This window comes from Sapajus apella, unplaced genomic scaffold (assembly GCF_009761245.1).
Source record: "Sapajus apella isolate SASKATOON/1434 unplaced genomic scaffold, GSC_monkey_1.0 scaffold43, whole genome shotgun sequence".
NCBI classification, from domain to species: Eukaryota; Metazoa; Chordata; class Mammalia; order Primates; family Cebidae; genus Sapajus; species Sapajus apella.
In genome coordinates, this window is record NW_022436983.1 from 20,375,582 (window position 1) to 20,389,721 (window position 14,140).

Here is a 14,140-nt window from a genome sequence, read left to right on the forward strand (position 1 = left end):
GATGGTCTCGATCTCTTGACCTCGTGATCCACCCGCCTCGGCCTCCCAAAGTGCTGGGATTACAGGCTTGAGCCACCGCGCCCGGCCTATCATCCACTTTTTAAAGCCTGCTTCTATTAATGGAACAGTCTTTCTCCATCAGGCCTTGTTCCGTTGCTGATGAGGAACTGTGATCCCCTGTAGAGGGAAAGGCGTTCTGATTTTGGGTATTCTCAACCTTTTTAGGCTGGTTTCTTCCCTTCGTTATAGATTTATCCATCTGTGGTCTTTATAATTACCGTCTTTATAGTTGGGTTTCTGAGTGGACGTCCAACTTGTTGATTGCCAGTGCTAAAATCTGAGCAACCCACTGCTCTGGGCAAAACAGTGGCGTGCAGATTGATGGTGCTTTTCTGACTCTGCACCAAGAACCGTCGCACCAAGGCAGCAGCAAAACCGCCTCGTCGGCCACAAGAGTCGCGCTGGCGACCCATGGGGCTCCTCCGCTGGGAATCTCCTGGTGCGTGAGCAACAAAAATTTATCTGAAAGTGTGGCGTCCTCTCATTCTCTGCGCTTTCACTGGGAGCTACAATCCCGAGCTGCTAGTGATCAGCCATCTTGGATCTCTCTCTAGTGTTTTGTATTTTTTAAGTAGAGATAGGGTTTCACCATGTTGGTGAGGCTGATCTCGAACTTTTGATTTCAAATGATTCACCCACCTTGGCCTCCCAAAGTGTTGGGATTACAGGTGTGAGCCACCATGCCCGGCCCCACTTAACAACTTTTCAACAATGATTTGAATTGTTGAAAATTCAATGTGGAGACAACCCTTTGATTCTGGTTCTAGAAGTCTCTCTATTCCTGGCCTGGGCTCTTCCCATCACCTTCCTACCCTCTAAGAAGATAGAACAGCGCCCTCCCCCTATACCTCTTTTCCTTTATCCTAGCCTTTCTCTCTCCTAGAGGGTCCTCCTCAACCCTGAACTTCATTTGCCTGGTAAACTAATCTTTCAAGACACCACTACGAGGCCACCTCCTGCAGGAAGCCTTCTGTGACTGTCTCAGAATGAGACTGAGCTGCTGTAGCACTTAGCTGGAGATCGAAATCCATCTGCTTTTCCACATCAGAGCCCTCACCATATCTTGCCTGAATGACTGCATGGCCTCCTAGTGGGGCTTCTGCTCCTCATTCCGGTCTGTTCTGCACTCAGCAGTCAGAGTGACCCTTTGAAAACGTGTCAGGTGAGACCATAACATTCCCCTCCCATCAATGGCTTCTGTCTCACTGACCACACGATCTTGCCTCTGCCCACCTCGCCTTTCCTCCCTCTCCCCTTTGCTGATTTAGCTGCCAACACACTAGCCTCCTCTCTCTGGTCCTCATACCCATCAATGCTTTCTCTTCTTGGGGACTTTGCACTTGTCATGTCCCCTCCTTAAGACTCCTATTCTCTGTTCAAGTGACTTGCTCCATGACCTCCTTCCCTGAAAGAGGCATCCCAGTGATTCTACATCCCTACAGCTGCTCTTTTCTTCAAAGCATGTATCTAATGGATAATTAATTACTCATTTGTTTCCTAGGCTGTAAGCTTCATGAAAGCAGGAGCCATGTTGATCTTTTTCCCTCCCTAGTGAACTCCTTGCACACAGTAAGAGCTGAATAGATGTTGGGTTTTGTTTGTTTTAAGACAGAGTTTTGCTCTTGCTGCCCAGGCTGGAGTGCAGTGGTGCGATCTTGGCTCACTGCAACCTCAACCTCCCGAGTAGCTGGGATTACAGGTGCTCACCACCATGCCAGGCTAATTTTTTGTATTTTTAGTAGAGACGGGATTTCATCATATTGGCCAGCCTGCTCTCGAACTCCTGACCTAGGTGATCCACCTGCCTCAGCCTCCCAAAGTGCAGGAATTACAGGCGTGAGCCACCGTGCCAAGCCAGATATTTATTAAGTAAACTTACTGTTCCATGCTGTGACCATCTGTGTACATGTTTGTCCCACTGGTCTGTGAGGCCCCTAAGAGCTTCCTACTTGATAGATTTTAAGGATCTATTTGTAGATTGTCCATCTCTCTGCATTAAAACCGAAGCTTGGCCTTGCACAGTGGCTCAAACCTATAATCCCATCACTTTGGGAGGCTGAGGTGGGTGGATCACTTGAAGTCAGCAGTTCTAGACCAGCCTGGCCAACATGGTGAAACCCTGTCTTTACTAAAACATACAAAAATTAGCCAGGCATGGTGGCACACACCTGTAGTCCCAGCTACTTGGGAGGCTGAGGCAGGAGAATGGCTTGAACCTGGGAGGCAGAGGTTGCAGTGAGCTGAGATTAAGCCACTGCACTCCAGCCTGGGTGACAGAGGGAGACTCTGTCTCAAAATAAATAAATAAATAAATAAATACACAGATAAAACTGAAGCTCATTGAAGATGGTAGGAATTTTTGTTCACTGCTGTATATCCTCTGTACCTGGGAAATAGTAGATGCTCAATAAATGTGCCTATTGACTGTTGAAAAGGCAGGAATGTGGCCAGATCATCTTTCTGTCCCTAGCACCCACTGAACAAACCCCAAGCCCAGGGGAACTGCCAATAAATAATGGCTGAATGAATGGGTCTATGCTAAGAATATGGGCACTGATGATGCCTAGACCCTTGGGTCTTAGACAGCGGACTCAGCCGTGGAGATTATCTGTGACTGACACACACAAGCACACACGCCCCCCACCTCTCCAATTCCTCCCTCCCCAAGAGATCTCAGACTGATGAAGACAGAAGAGGCAAGGAAAAATCTCACCTGGAAGTGAGTGCTCACGGCCATCTGGTGGACACCTGGGGAACTGCAGGTATTGTCAGCCCTCATCAAACTTCAGCCTGAGCCCCTTCTGGGAAGAGGGTGACATCTAGGCCAGAATGGAAGGCACACTAGACTTGGTTACAGATGGAACTGGCTTCAGATCCCAGCTCTGTCATTTGCTATGTGATTTGGGGCAAGTCCTTTGGCTTTCCTGGGCTTCACCCAAGAAATGGGGACATGGTCCCTCATCTTTGCAGGGTTGTCCTAAGTCCTGGGCTCTGGCCGGGAACCTGGTAGGTAGGAAGGGTTGGCGGAGGTGTCAAGGAGGTAGGAGCAGAGGGCATGAGGAGAACAGGAGAGAAGGAACTTTCTCTTCCTCTAGAGAGCAAGTTCTCAGGGAATGGAGACCTGATTGGTATGAGCAGTTTTGGTGCATGAGGGAGAGCACATGCGTGTGAAAATCCACAGCCCTGCTTTAGTCTCTCAGCTCTCCTGGGTTTCTCAGGGTTAGAAATGTCACTGCACTCTTTTCCTTCGCAGCTGCCTTAGGATCAACCTCTCTTGCAAACAACAGGGTAGTTATCAGGATCAGGAAGTTCATGACCAACCACTACTTCAGTGGAAATAAATGGTATTCTGTGTCCTTCACCCTGGGAAGGCAACAATACCTAAGACAGAAAATTGGTCAAAAAGTAGAAGACCACACTGGATGTATTTAGAACCCATTTTGGACCAGGCGCAGTGGCTCATGCCTGTAATTCCAGCACTTTGGAGGCCATGGTAGGTAGATCACTTGAGCCTAGGAGTTCAAGACCAGCCTGGGCAACATGGTGAAACCCTGTCTTCCTCAAAAAATACATGCCTTAGCAGAGCTGGGTGTGGTAGTGCATGCTTGTAACTCTAGATACTCTGGAGGCTGAGATGGGAGGATCACTTGAGCCCAAGAAGTTGAGGCTACAGTGAGCAGTGATCGCCCCACTGCACTCCAGCCAGGGTGACAGACTGAGATACTGTCTCAAAAAAATAAAAATAAAAACAGAACCCATTTTGGTGGTGTTAAGACAATTGTCTTGGGCTGATTTATGATTCCTTGGATTATGCTAAGAAAAATTAATCCAAACAGACTTGCAAGACATGAAAGAAAAAGACCTCAAGAAAACAGCTAAAGGAACTCAAGAACAGAATGAAGACAGCCGGGGAGTCACGAGAGTGTGGTGCTGGTGCTGGCAAACAGGAATGACTTTATCTGCAGTGATGGTGCAAATTTTTCACCAGCGGATTAAAAAACTACAAAAACTTAAAAAAAAAAAATCATTGCCATTCAGAGTAGCAGAAGATAGTCCCTGATACCCTCCTTTGATGCCAACCTCCCAGCAGCCTTCACCCATGGCTGAGACCAGAACTCTGTAGAGATCCAGCTCTGATTGGGGAGAAAGGGGATCCCTGAGTCTTGGGGCCCTGATGCCCTTGGATCCTCTCTCTGACACCTCCACCTTCCTGGGCACCAGGCGTACTGCTCCTCTCTCTGTTTTCCTTTTTTCTCTGGTTGCTCCCTTTTAGGTCAATCATCCAGTCCATGATGATTTCTTCAACAACAGTTACTTGTCAGGCACTTCTCCAGCAGAAACGGGACACAGTCGCTACGCTTTTGGAGCTTAGATTCTAGTGGGGCTGACGTAGTAAAACAAACAAACATGAATTCATTTATAATTTCAAGAGTGCTTCATCCTCCAAAAATGAATAAATCAAAAGCAGCGGAGAGAGAGTGATGGGGAGGTGAGTGGCAATCTGAGAGAGAGTTCAGAGCAGCCCGTTTCAGAAGTGACTTGGGAGCAGAGACCTGGGTGAAGAGAAGGGTTGTAGCCGAGGGAACAGCCGGTGCAAGAGCCCAGGAGCAGGAACACCCTCATTCATGGTATGTGCCTCCAATGGTGGGGTCCCTGAAGCCCCTCCTCATTCTCTGCTCCCACCCCTGGGTGACATTACCTGTAAAACTCAGTTGCCACCTGCACGCCTACCCCTCCCAGGCATCCCTGATTGGGCAGCTGTGACATTGATGGCCAACAGCTTGCAGACCCCACCCAACAACCCCATGAGGCCGGTACTAATATCCCTAGTTTATAGACGAGGAAATAGGCACAGAAAGCCAAAGAAACCCCCCAAAGTCACACAGCTAGGAAATGGAGAAATTGAGATTTGATCACCTCTGCCCCTTAGTCCCCCTAAACTCATACATCCAACCGGAAATGCAACCTCTTCTCCATCTCCGACCCCCTCCTCTTCCCATGTTCCCTGCCACTTGACCTGCTGCCTCACACCCAAACCCAAAACCTGCCCATTGGAGTCTGAGCATGGGGGCTGCAGCGGTGATGCTGTGATGGGGCTGTCCGGTGGGGCCCGGGTCCTCAGGCCTTAACCTCATCTCCCCCCTCCCACAGGCTTCATGATTCCAGGGAGCATCAAGGCAAGGGACGCAGGGAGAAGGAGCAGCCAGCCCCCACCGCAAGACTGGCCACATCTGTCACGTCTGGAGAAGTCTGCCCAGAGTGGTTCCCCTGGACTAAGGGCAGGCAGCTTGGGAAAGAGGGAGCTCTTTCTCCTTGCCCCACCCATCAGGATGCCTAAAATGGGAGGCTGAGAGGGGCCTGCCCCGAGGACTGAGCTGCCAGGCTTTCTGCTTCCAAGTTCTTCCCGGCTCCCCATCTCCTCCTGCTTCGGGGAAGTGCACCTCCACCCCCTCCCCGCTGGCTTTCTAGCTTCTTGAATAAATAATTCAGGTTTTGAAATCTTGCCAGGCCCACCCCTCCCGTGCTGTGAGGGCGCTATTGGGCTGACATGAGTGACGTCACCCAGCTCCTTATACCAGCTCCATCATCACGAGACCTGCCCTGGCAGGAACTTACCTGCCTGGTCACTGTCAATCCAGACCCTCTATCTTGTCCCCCTCATTCTGGAGCCCACTCACCACAGCCACCTGCTATCTTCATTCCAGGACCCCACAGCCCTCATGGCTGAGCATTGTCGCTTCAGTACCCCAGCCCTTCTGACAGGGTCATGGTGACCTGAAGTCACCTGGACACTCCGTGTTCCCGGGCCACTGCCTCCGCCACCCTGGGGTCCCTGAACTCCGCCCTGCGGCAGAGTCACCCTGACACTGCCATGGTTGCCCTGGGGGCTTCCCCTCTACCGTTAGCATCCCACGGCCGTCACCCCCTTCCAAGATCCTGTCACCATGCTCATGTCGTCACTGCCACGCACCCCCTCGCTCCCTCGTGCTCCTTGTCATCGTCACCTCAGGGCCCCATCGTCTTCACAACCCTGTCATTCTCACCAGGGACGCACAGCCAGCCCCATCACAAGCTCTTCCTTCGTCACTTAGAACTCGTGAGCCTCTCTGCCACCCAAGGGTCCTATCACCCCACAGCCTCGCCGGACCCCCTTTCCATTCTCCCACCACGTTCCCTGCAGCCTCCCTGAGACTTCAAGGCTCTCCCACCGGCGCCGCTGAAACCCCCGGCCCGCAGAGGGCGCCGCGTCAAGGACAGGCGGGCCTACTCGGGAGGGGGCGGGGCCGCAGCCACGGTCGCTTTTTATGAATGGGGGAGCGGGCGGCGCGAGGCCTCATTACTATGCCGCGCATCGCGCGCTGCGCCCCAGCGCGCTGCGCCCATTGGCTGATAGAGCCGCTTACGTCACCAAACCGCGAGCCGGGGGCGGGGCGGGGTGACTCACGCCGCTTCTCCCGCGGCCGCGGGGGCTTCTCGGGGTCCACGCAAGCCCTGCGCCGCCAGGACCCGAGCGGAGCCTCCCCGCGGCCCGGCCGCGCCTGGTCCTGAGCAGTGAGTAGCGGGTCCCGCCGCGGGCACCAGGGGTCCTGGAGGGCACGCAGGATGCTGGGGCGTTGGGCCAGCGGAAGGCTCCTAGCGGCCGGCCAGGGTCCGAGTTGGGGTGGGAATTCTGGGTTTAGCTGATTCTGGGTTAGCAGGTGTTGGCCCAAGTGCTCGGGTGCTGGGGCCGCGAGTTGGATGACCTGGCGAAGGGTGAGCATTCCTGCAGGGACCCAAGGCCCTGGAGGGACTGACTGATGGTCATCTGAGGTTGAGCCAGCAGGAGGCGTCTGGGGCAGGGACCCAGGGTTCTGAACAGCAGGAGGTGTCCGACTCAGGAATCCAGGTATCCAGCCAAAAGGCGGAGTCAGGCCCCAAATCCTGGTGTCCGGGCAGAAGGTGGCATCTGACTCAGGGATCCAGGCTTCCAGCAGGGGGAGTCTGTCCAGAGACCTAGGGATTTAGGCAGAAAGAAGGGTCCAGCCAGGGACAGAAGTCTGGGAGGCTGGGGAGTGGGGGGCTGAGTTCCCAGGTGTTACCTCGGGAGTGTGGGGTGGTGGCTGGCAGGAGCTTCACGCGCATTTCCCGGCGGCGGAGTCTTAGGCTGGCAGTACTGAGATTCGTGAGGGGTCTGGGAGCCTCAGGCACGAGCTAGCATCATCCTCTCTGATGGGAGGGAGCAGAGCTGCTCAGTCTCCAGATGTTTCCCTACGCCAATCTTGGGGCTTCAGGGGCATCCCCTGGATCCTATGGCCCTCATCCATTTATAGTACCCCTTCTTCTGGTTCTCCTCTGGTTACACACATGGGAAAAAGAGACCCACAGGGCCTAGAACAGGGATCCCCAGGAATAGACCCTTGTTTAGAGGCCTAGGCGCATTGGAGAGGACAAGGGTATCCTGGGAAGAGCCCCAGGGCATGAATGTGGGGATTAGGCATTGGGACCCTATCAAGTATCCTGAGGAGAGACTCCCACCATGTATCCTGAGGGGCACCTCACCCCCTCCAGACCCCACCTCCCATCACCCAGCTTGGTCAGCTTCTCACAAGGCCTTTCTCCTGCAGGTACCATGATGTGGGGTGCAGGCAGCCCTCTGGCCTGGTTCTCAGCTGGCTCAGGCAACGTGAACGTGAGCAGTGTGGGCCCAGCAGAGGGGCCCACAGGTCCAGCCACACCGCTGCCCTCACCTAAGGCCTGGGACGTGGTGCTCTGCATCTCAGGCACCCTTGTGTCCTGCGAGAATGCGCTAGTGGTGGCCATCATCGTGGGCACTCCCGCCTTCCGTGCCCCCATGTTCCTGCTGGTAGGCAGCCTGGCTGTGGCAGACCTGCTCGCAGGCCTGGGCCTGGTCTTGCACTTTGCTGCTGTCTTCTGCATCGGCTCAGCGGAGATGAGCCTGGTGCTGGTTGGCGTGCTGGCAATGGCCTTTACCGCCAGCATCGGCAGTCTACTGGCCATCACTGTCGACCGCTACCTTTCTCTGTACAATGCCCTCACCTACTACTCAGAGACAACAGTGACGCGGACCTATGTGATGCTGGCCTTAGTGTGGGGTGGTGCCCTGGGCCTGGGGCTACTGCCTGTGCTGGCCTGGAACTGCCTGGATGGCCTGACCACATGTGGTGTGGTATATCCACTCTCCAAGAACCATCTGGTGGTCCTGGCCATTGCCTTCTTCATGGTGTTTGGCATCATGCTGCAGCTCTATGCCCAAATCTGCCGCATCGTCTGCCGCCATGCACAGCAGATTGCTCTCCAGCGGCACCTGCTGCCCGCCTCCCACTATGTGGCCACCCGCAAGGGCATTGCCACACTGGCCGTGGTGCTTGGAGCCTTTGCCGCCTGCTGGTTGCCCTTCACTGTCTACTGCCTGCTGGGTGATGCCCACTCGCCGCCTCTCTACACCTATCTGACCTTGCTTCCTGCCACATACAACTCCATGATCAACCCCATCATCTATGCCTTCCGCAACCAGGATGTGCAAAAGGTGCTGTGGGCTGTCTGCTGCTGCTGTTCCTCTTCCAAGATCCCCTTCCGATCCCGCTCCCCCAGTGATGTCTAGTTGCGTCTTGTTGACCCTTCAGCCCTGATCACTACGGAATTCCAGGATGTTAGGTTCTCCAGGGCTTCTTTCCAAACCCCCAGTTCCACACCCCCCAGACCCAGCTGGTTCTGGAGTTCTAGGACATTGGGTGTTTCAAGGTTCTGTTCAGATCCCTATGGGAGCCCAGCTGGCTCCACGGTTTCAGAATGTTCAGGTGGTCAGGGTTCTACTCAGAAATGTCTCACAGGCCAGCTGGCTTGCAATTCCGGAATGCTGGGAGTTTTACAGTGCCATTCCAAGTCCCAGATGTCTCTCCTCTCCCAGACTTGACCTTGACCATGTCACTTTACGTTTGAATTTCTGAGCTAAAGAGTCAGAGAGATTAGTCACATAGTTGCCTAAATAGGAGAGAGAAAGATTATATATGCGCACATACAAAGAGAGTATCTATTATTTATTTATTTATAAATTTACTTATGGGTGGTAAGGGGGAAAAAGAGACCCACACCTTGATACCAAGCTACCCCTTGTCCCCTTACCCCCATTTCTGACCTCAGTTCCTGGAGGGGGGAAAGGGAGAAAGAGAAACCACGTATTTTGTTATTATTTTGGATTACTTTTTATCGAAGAGATCATAGAAACCAGAGCCTTCTCCCCAGGCCCGCCCTCCTTGGGTTTGCAGGGGGAACACACCAGCCTCTGGTTTTTTATTTTTTTAAGAAGCCATCACCTGAGCAACCAAAAATATTCCTCTGCGCTGGGGTCTGACTGCCCTCTGGTGGCCATTTGGGAGAACTGCAGCCTGGCCAGGCAGCCGGGACCAGAACGCAACTCCAGCTCCACTCCAGCCTGGCATCCAGTGCCACAGCCATGGCCTGGGGGCCAAGCCTCACCCTGTGGTGCCCTAGAGGGGGGGCACGAGCCAACACCCCACCCCTCTGCCAACCGGGGTATGGCCCCCAGTGCATTCCCCGTTCCTGTCTCTAACCCAACTCAATAAAAAATGATTTTGTCATAAATACGTTTCCCTGTATGTGTGTGGAGGGCATGGGGTGGGGCCTGATAGGGGATGGCCTGGAATAAGAGGGCCAGGCCACGCCTGGGGGGCCTGTTGGGATATCTGCGGAGCTGGATGGAGGGTGGGGAGTGGCTGGCAGGTGACTCCCTCTCAGATGTCAGTACCCCTCTGCTCAGACCTGCACACTGAGTGGCAAGGACCTTACCTCTCCATGGTGACAGGAACCTGGGTGCTTGGCCCTTCCTGGGTCAAGGATGTCCAGATTCTGCCCATATGGGCCAGTGTGGGGCTTAGGCATGATGAATATGCTCAAAACATGTCAGTTTCCTTAATAATAATGGCCCCTTCTTATTGTGGGTGCCTACTGTGTTTCTGGCACATATGCCACCTCATTTATGCCTAATAAGAATCCCATGGCACTGGTAGTGTCTCCATTTACAAACGAGGGAGCTGAGGCTGAGTGAGGGACAGTGACTGGCCCAAGGCCATTCAGCTAAAAAATGGTAGAGCCGGGAACATCTGTTTCCAGAACCTGTGCTGTGTAGTGAGCAATTTCCTTCCTTCCCAAGCCTGGGGCTTAGGACATTCTGGACCCTGATTTATGTTGGGGTTCATTTTAAGGGCCACATTTGGGAAGTGGTCAGAGGGGGTCTGGTCATTTTGGAGTCAGGAGAGATTTTCTACACAAAGGTGGGTGACTATTGGTGTGTGCCTTTAGGTACATGTGTGTGCAGGATGCAGAGTTTGGGTATTTGGGGACAGGAAGCTGACCCCAGAAATCAAATGTGTCTATCAGGCCAGGGCAGGAGCAGGTTTGGGGTGTGGCTAAACAGGAAGCTTTGATTGGCCAAACCTCCCAGCTTCCCAGGCCTTATTGTTGGGCGAAGCCTGGAAGTGGGGCTCTCAGAACATTTCTGGCTCACCCCTCCATATACAGACAGGGAGCCTGAGGCCCCAAGAGGAGCAGCCACTTGCTCAAACTCACACAGCTGTGCCAGGCTAGGACACAGGCCTTTCTCCATTTCCCTGGCACAGCCCTTTTGTCTGGTGTGAAGATCCCTCCCCAATAGTCCAAGGAGGGCAGTCATGCCAACTGGCCCACAAAGTGGGGAGGCTGTACCAGGTCAGGCCAAGCCTTATTCTATCCCCATCCTCCTGACAGATCCCTGGGAAAAGTCTCTACTCAGCAAGCACCTCCCCTGCGCCAAGCTTTGCGCTAACCGTCCCACACCATCAGCATGGCTTCATCAGATGGGCACCATCGCTCTCCCCATTTTACAAAACAGGAAGTTGAGGCTCCAAGAGTAATGGGCCTTCATTCATTCACTGCTGTCCTTGTGGACTGCTTAAGTTCTAGCTGGGGGAAATAGTAATAAAAGTTTTTCCAAAAATGTAATGTTACACAGTGACAAGTCCTCACAGAAAAAGCAGGGGAAGAAGGATGGGGAGAATGTGAGAAATTTTTAAATGAGGATGCCCAGGAAAAGCCTCCCTGAGAGGTGACATTGGAATGGTCCAAAATCAGGGGTTTGTAAGAAGTTGAGCTGCAATTTGAACCCAGGTCCATGTGATTCCAAATCTCTTTCCTGGATGAGGGAGTGTGCTTCAGAAACAACCCAGAAACATCAAGCAAGGGAACTGGGCAAGTCCCCAGGCCAGGGGAAGCGGGGGTTCTCCAGGTTAAACCCAGATTTCTGGAGGCACGGCACAGGGCAGGGCCTTGTTGCTGCCCCTGCCTCATGCTCCTGAGCCCCACTAAGGTCCAGAGGAGAGGCACCAAGTGCCTGCCCTACCCTGGTGGGGCTCAGCCCTTTGCTTCCCCAACCCAGCTTCCAGCTCCAGGGCCCAAGGAGGGAGCTGCTGCCATCCTTGTGTCTGGGAGGGCCTGTGTCAGGCCCCTGCACCGAGGAGCTTCTTCTGTCCCTCTGGGGGTGGCTGTGGGCTGGAGCTGAGGCATTTCTGGCAGCCTCCATCTGGGGTCTCTGCCTTGGGTCCTGGGCCCACCTTGAGGGGTGTGTGAATCTGTCTCTCAGACTGTACTGTGTATGGTGGGGCTGGCTGGCTTTTCCCTCCTCCCAGGATTCTGCAGATCAGCTTCGCGCTTCTTCCCTGTACCTCCACTCCATGCTTCCTCCAGGAAGCCTCCCTGCCTGAGCCCTTTTGCGGCTGTGAGAATGTGATCTAATATGCCTTGCTACACCTCCCCTGAGTAAACATTCCCAGAGAAGTCTTGTCTCCCTCCACAGAATGAAGACAGGGCTGTGTGTCCTTTCTTCAGTTGAGGGTCCCCCACAGAAGGAATGTCTATCTTCTCAAACCGAAGGCTCTGGAGGCAGATCTTTCTCCTCAGAACTAGGAGCTCCTGAATACAGCTAGTGCTCGACTTACGACCACAGTCAGGACCACGGACCGGTCGTAACACGATTTGGTTGTAAGTTGAGTAGGCTATATGTACAGTTGAAATGGTGCACACGGAGATGGTAGTGCTGCCGGAAGCTGGTCCGCACTGTCGTACTCCCAGCTGGGCAACGTTTGCGCTGCCAGACGCGGAGCAGTCGTGGCTAGCGATTGTGGTCGTAAAGTCGAATGGTCGTAAGTTGCATAGGTGGTAAGTCGATCAATACCTGTACAAGGTCATGCCTCCCCCCTCAGACTGGGAGCTTGGGGCCTCTTGAGAACAGGGTCATGTCTTTTGCCTCAGATTGAGGGTCCCTGAGGGCAGGACTGTGTCCTCCCCACTCAGACTGGGGCCTCCTGTGTCTCCTGCAGCCTCAGGGTCCTCTGTGTTCAGCCTGGAGCTGCTCAGCACTGCATGCTTGTGTGTGTACACGCCTGAGTTTGCTGGAGTGTGCATGTTTGGGTAGGGGTAGCCATGCCTTCTAGCCTCTCTGCCTCTGCCAGCTTTTTGACTCCCCAGCAAGGTGAACTGGTGATGTGGCCCCCTGAATTGGGGGAGACAGGGCTAGGGCCCAGAGCCTCACCTTCCTGCTGGAGTAGGCCCTGGGATGGGGCTGGAGCTCAACCCTCCTCTCCACCTCCCTTGGTCCTGGTGTGCATGACGGGGGGCAGCCCTGAGTGCTGAGCCCCCGCCGGGGCCATGTCCGCCTCTCCTTGCAATAAGCGAGGAGACAGCAGCTATTAATATAAGATGAGTTCACGGGCTCACAGCTTCCGCAGGCTGGAAAACAGGCTCCCAGGGCTGGGGGCTGCGGCAAGGCTCAGCTGTCAGATTCCCTCTTGGAGCCTGGAGACCACCAGTCCAGCATCCCCCAGCTCCTTCCGTGCTGAGATCTGCATACACAGACACATGCTCGTGGCACATGCAGGCACACACGTCTAGGCCCCTGGCTGTTCTGAGAACACACACACATGCAGACACGTATGTACATATACCCAGATGCATCTGCACACTAGCACATACACACTTGTGCATGCAGATACATCATTGCGCATGTGTACACGGACCACGTCAACTTTCTCTTTATGTGTACACAGGTGCAACAAACATGTTTGCATATCCAAACACATTAGCACACTCACATATACAAACAACTGCATGTGTATATAGATGGTATCCATAGTCATGTATACACATTTGCAGGCAGTACTACATTCAAGGACTTGAATGCATGTGCACGCCCTTTCACACACAGCATACACACTCGCACATGCTCCCTGCTGCTGGCAGTGCTCAGCAATCCTGAATTCACAGGTTGGTCCTCGGTTTTCAGAACCAACGGGCTGGCTCAACCCCCACTCCTTGTCTCCCCTTTCCCCTTGCCTCATGACAAGCAGCTCATGCTCCTGCCAACCCCAATGCCTGCCTTCAGCTTCCCGCCCCCCCCCCGGGGGAGGGCCCCAATCCCTGATTAATCCCCTCACTAATTGGCCAACAGCCCCTTGACTTTGCTGCAGGCCTTCTCAGGAGCTGGGAGCGAGAGGCTGCAATTGGCCAAGTAGGATGGGTCTAGGGAATTTTGTGCATGTAGAGGGTGAGGGTGGGGGTGCTGCAAGCCCAGTGCCTAGCTGGAGCCAGGCCGCACACCCCCTATTCCAGGATTGGGCAGAACACTGGCTTCATACTCTCTTGGGAGGGCACTCCTATGATTCGTTATCTACATAGTCACCCGAAGCCAGCCTGGCATGCACATTTACACACAATCACCAGCCATGTGTGCAGACATATTCCACCCCACTTGGCACACTAACACAGACGAACATCTGCACAAACCCAAGTACACGCATGAATGTACCAAGTATGCATGCAAGCAAAATTTTACATGTTCATAGTCACCTGCCAGATATACAGACATCATTTATATATGCACATCCAATGCACACAAATGCAGTCGCATGTATATGGCCTCACAAACACATACACATACATATTAGATGTGCCCATGAATGTCCTAAGTGTACTTGCGGGCATGCATCAACATCTATCCACACTGGACAGACACATGTACAGTCCAGATATG

General features: G+C 53.6%; 1 protein-coding gene and 1 long non-coding RNA gene across 4 annotated transcripts in view; both read left to right on the plus strand.

Moving 5' to 3' along the window:
* LOC116566545 overlaps positions 1-5,563 on the plus strand; it is a 24,157-nt gene extending 18,594 nt beyond the window's left edge. The window contains exon 2 of the long non-coding RNA XR_004275902.1: positions 5,212-5,563. This is a non-coding gene — a long non-coding RNA (uncharacterized LOC116566545). The remainder of the gene's footprint in view (positions 1-5,211) is intronic.
* A 914-nt stretch (positions 5,564-6,477) lies between these two features.
* Positions 6,478-12,027, plus strand: GPR3 (G protein-coupled receptor 3). Of its 3 annotated transcripts, none has more exons than XR_004275903.1 (2): positions 6,478-6,612; positions 11,909-12,027. XR_004275903.1 is itself a non-coding variant. In XM_032301009.1 (2 exons), the coding sequence occupies exon 2, from the start codon at positions 7,670-7,672 to the stop codon at positions 8,660-8,662; it is 993 nt and encodes a 330-aa protein (XP_032156900.1). In that variant the 5' UTR covers positions 6,486-6,612; positions 7,665-7,669; the 3' UTR covers positions 8,663-9,663. The 3 variants fall into 3 exon arrangements, 2 of the variants coding, with proteins under 2 accessions (XP_032156900.1, XP_032156902.1); XM_032301009.1 differs by lacking the exon at positions 11,909-12,027 and adding an exon at positions 7,665-9,663 and having other exon boundaries at positions 6,486-6,612; XM_032301011.1 differs by lacking the exons at positions 6,478-6,612; positions 11,909-12,027 and adding exons at positions 6,619-6,946; positions 7,665-9,663.
* Positions 12,028-14,140: the final 2,113 nt, after the last annotated feature.

Bases quoted from the DNA above. Each gene is read 5' to 3' on its own strand.
- GPR3 (XM_032301009.1), top strand. From the start codon at position 7,670: ATGATGTGGGGTGCAGGCAGCCCTCTGGCCTGGTTCTCAGCTGGCTCA.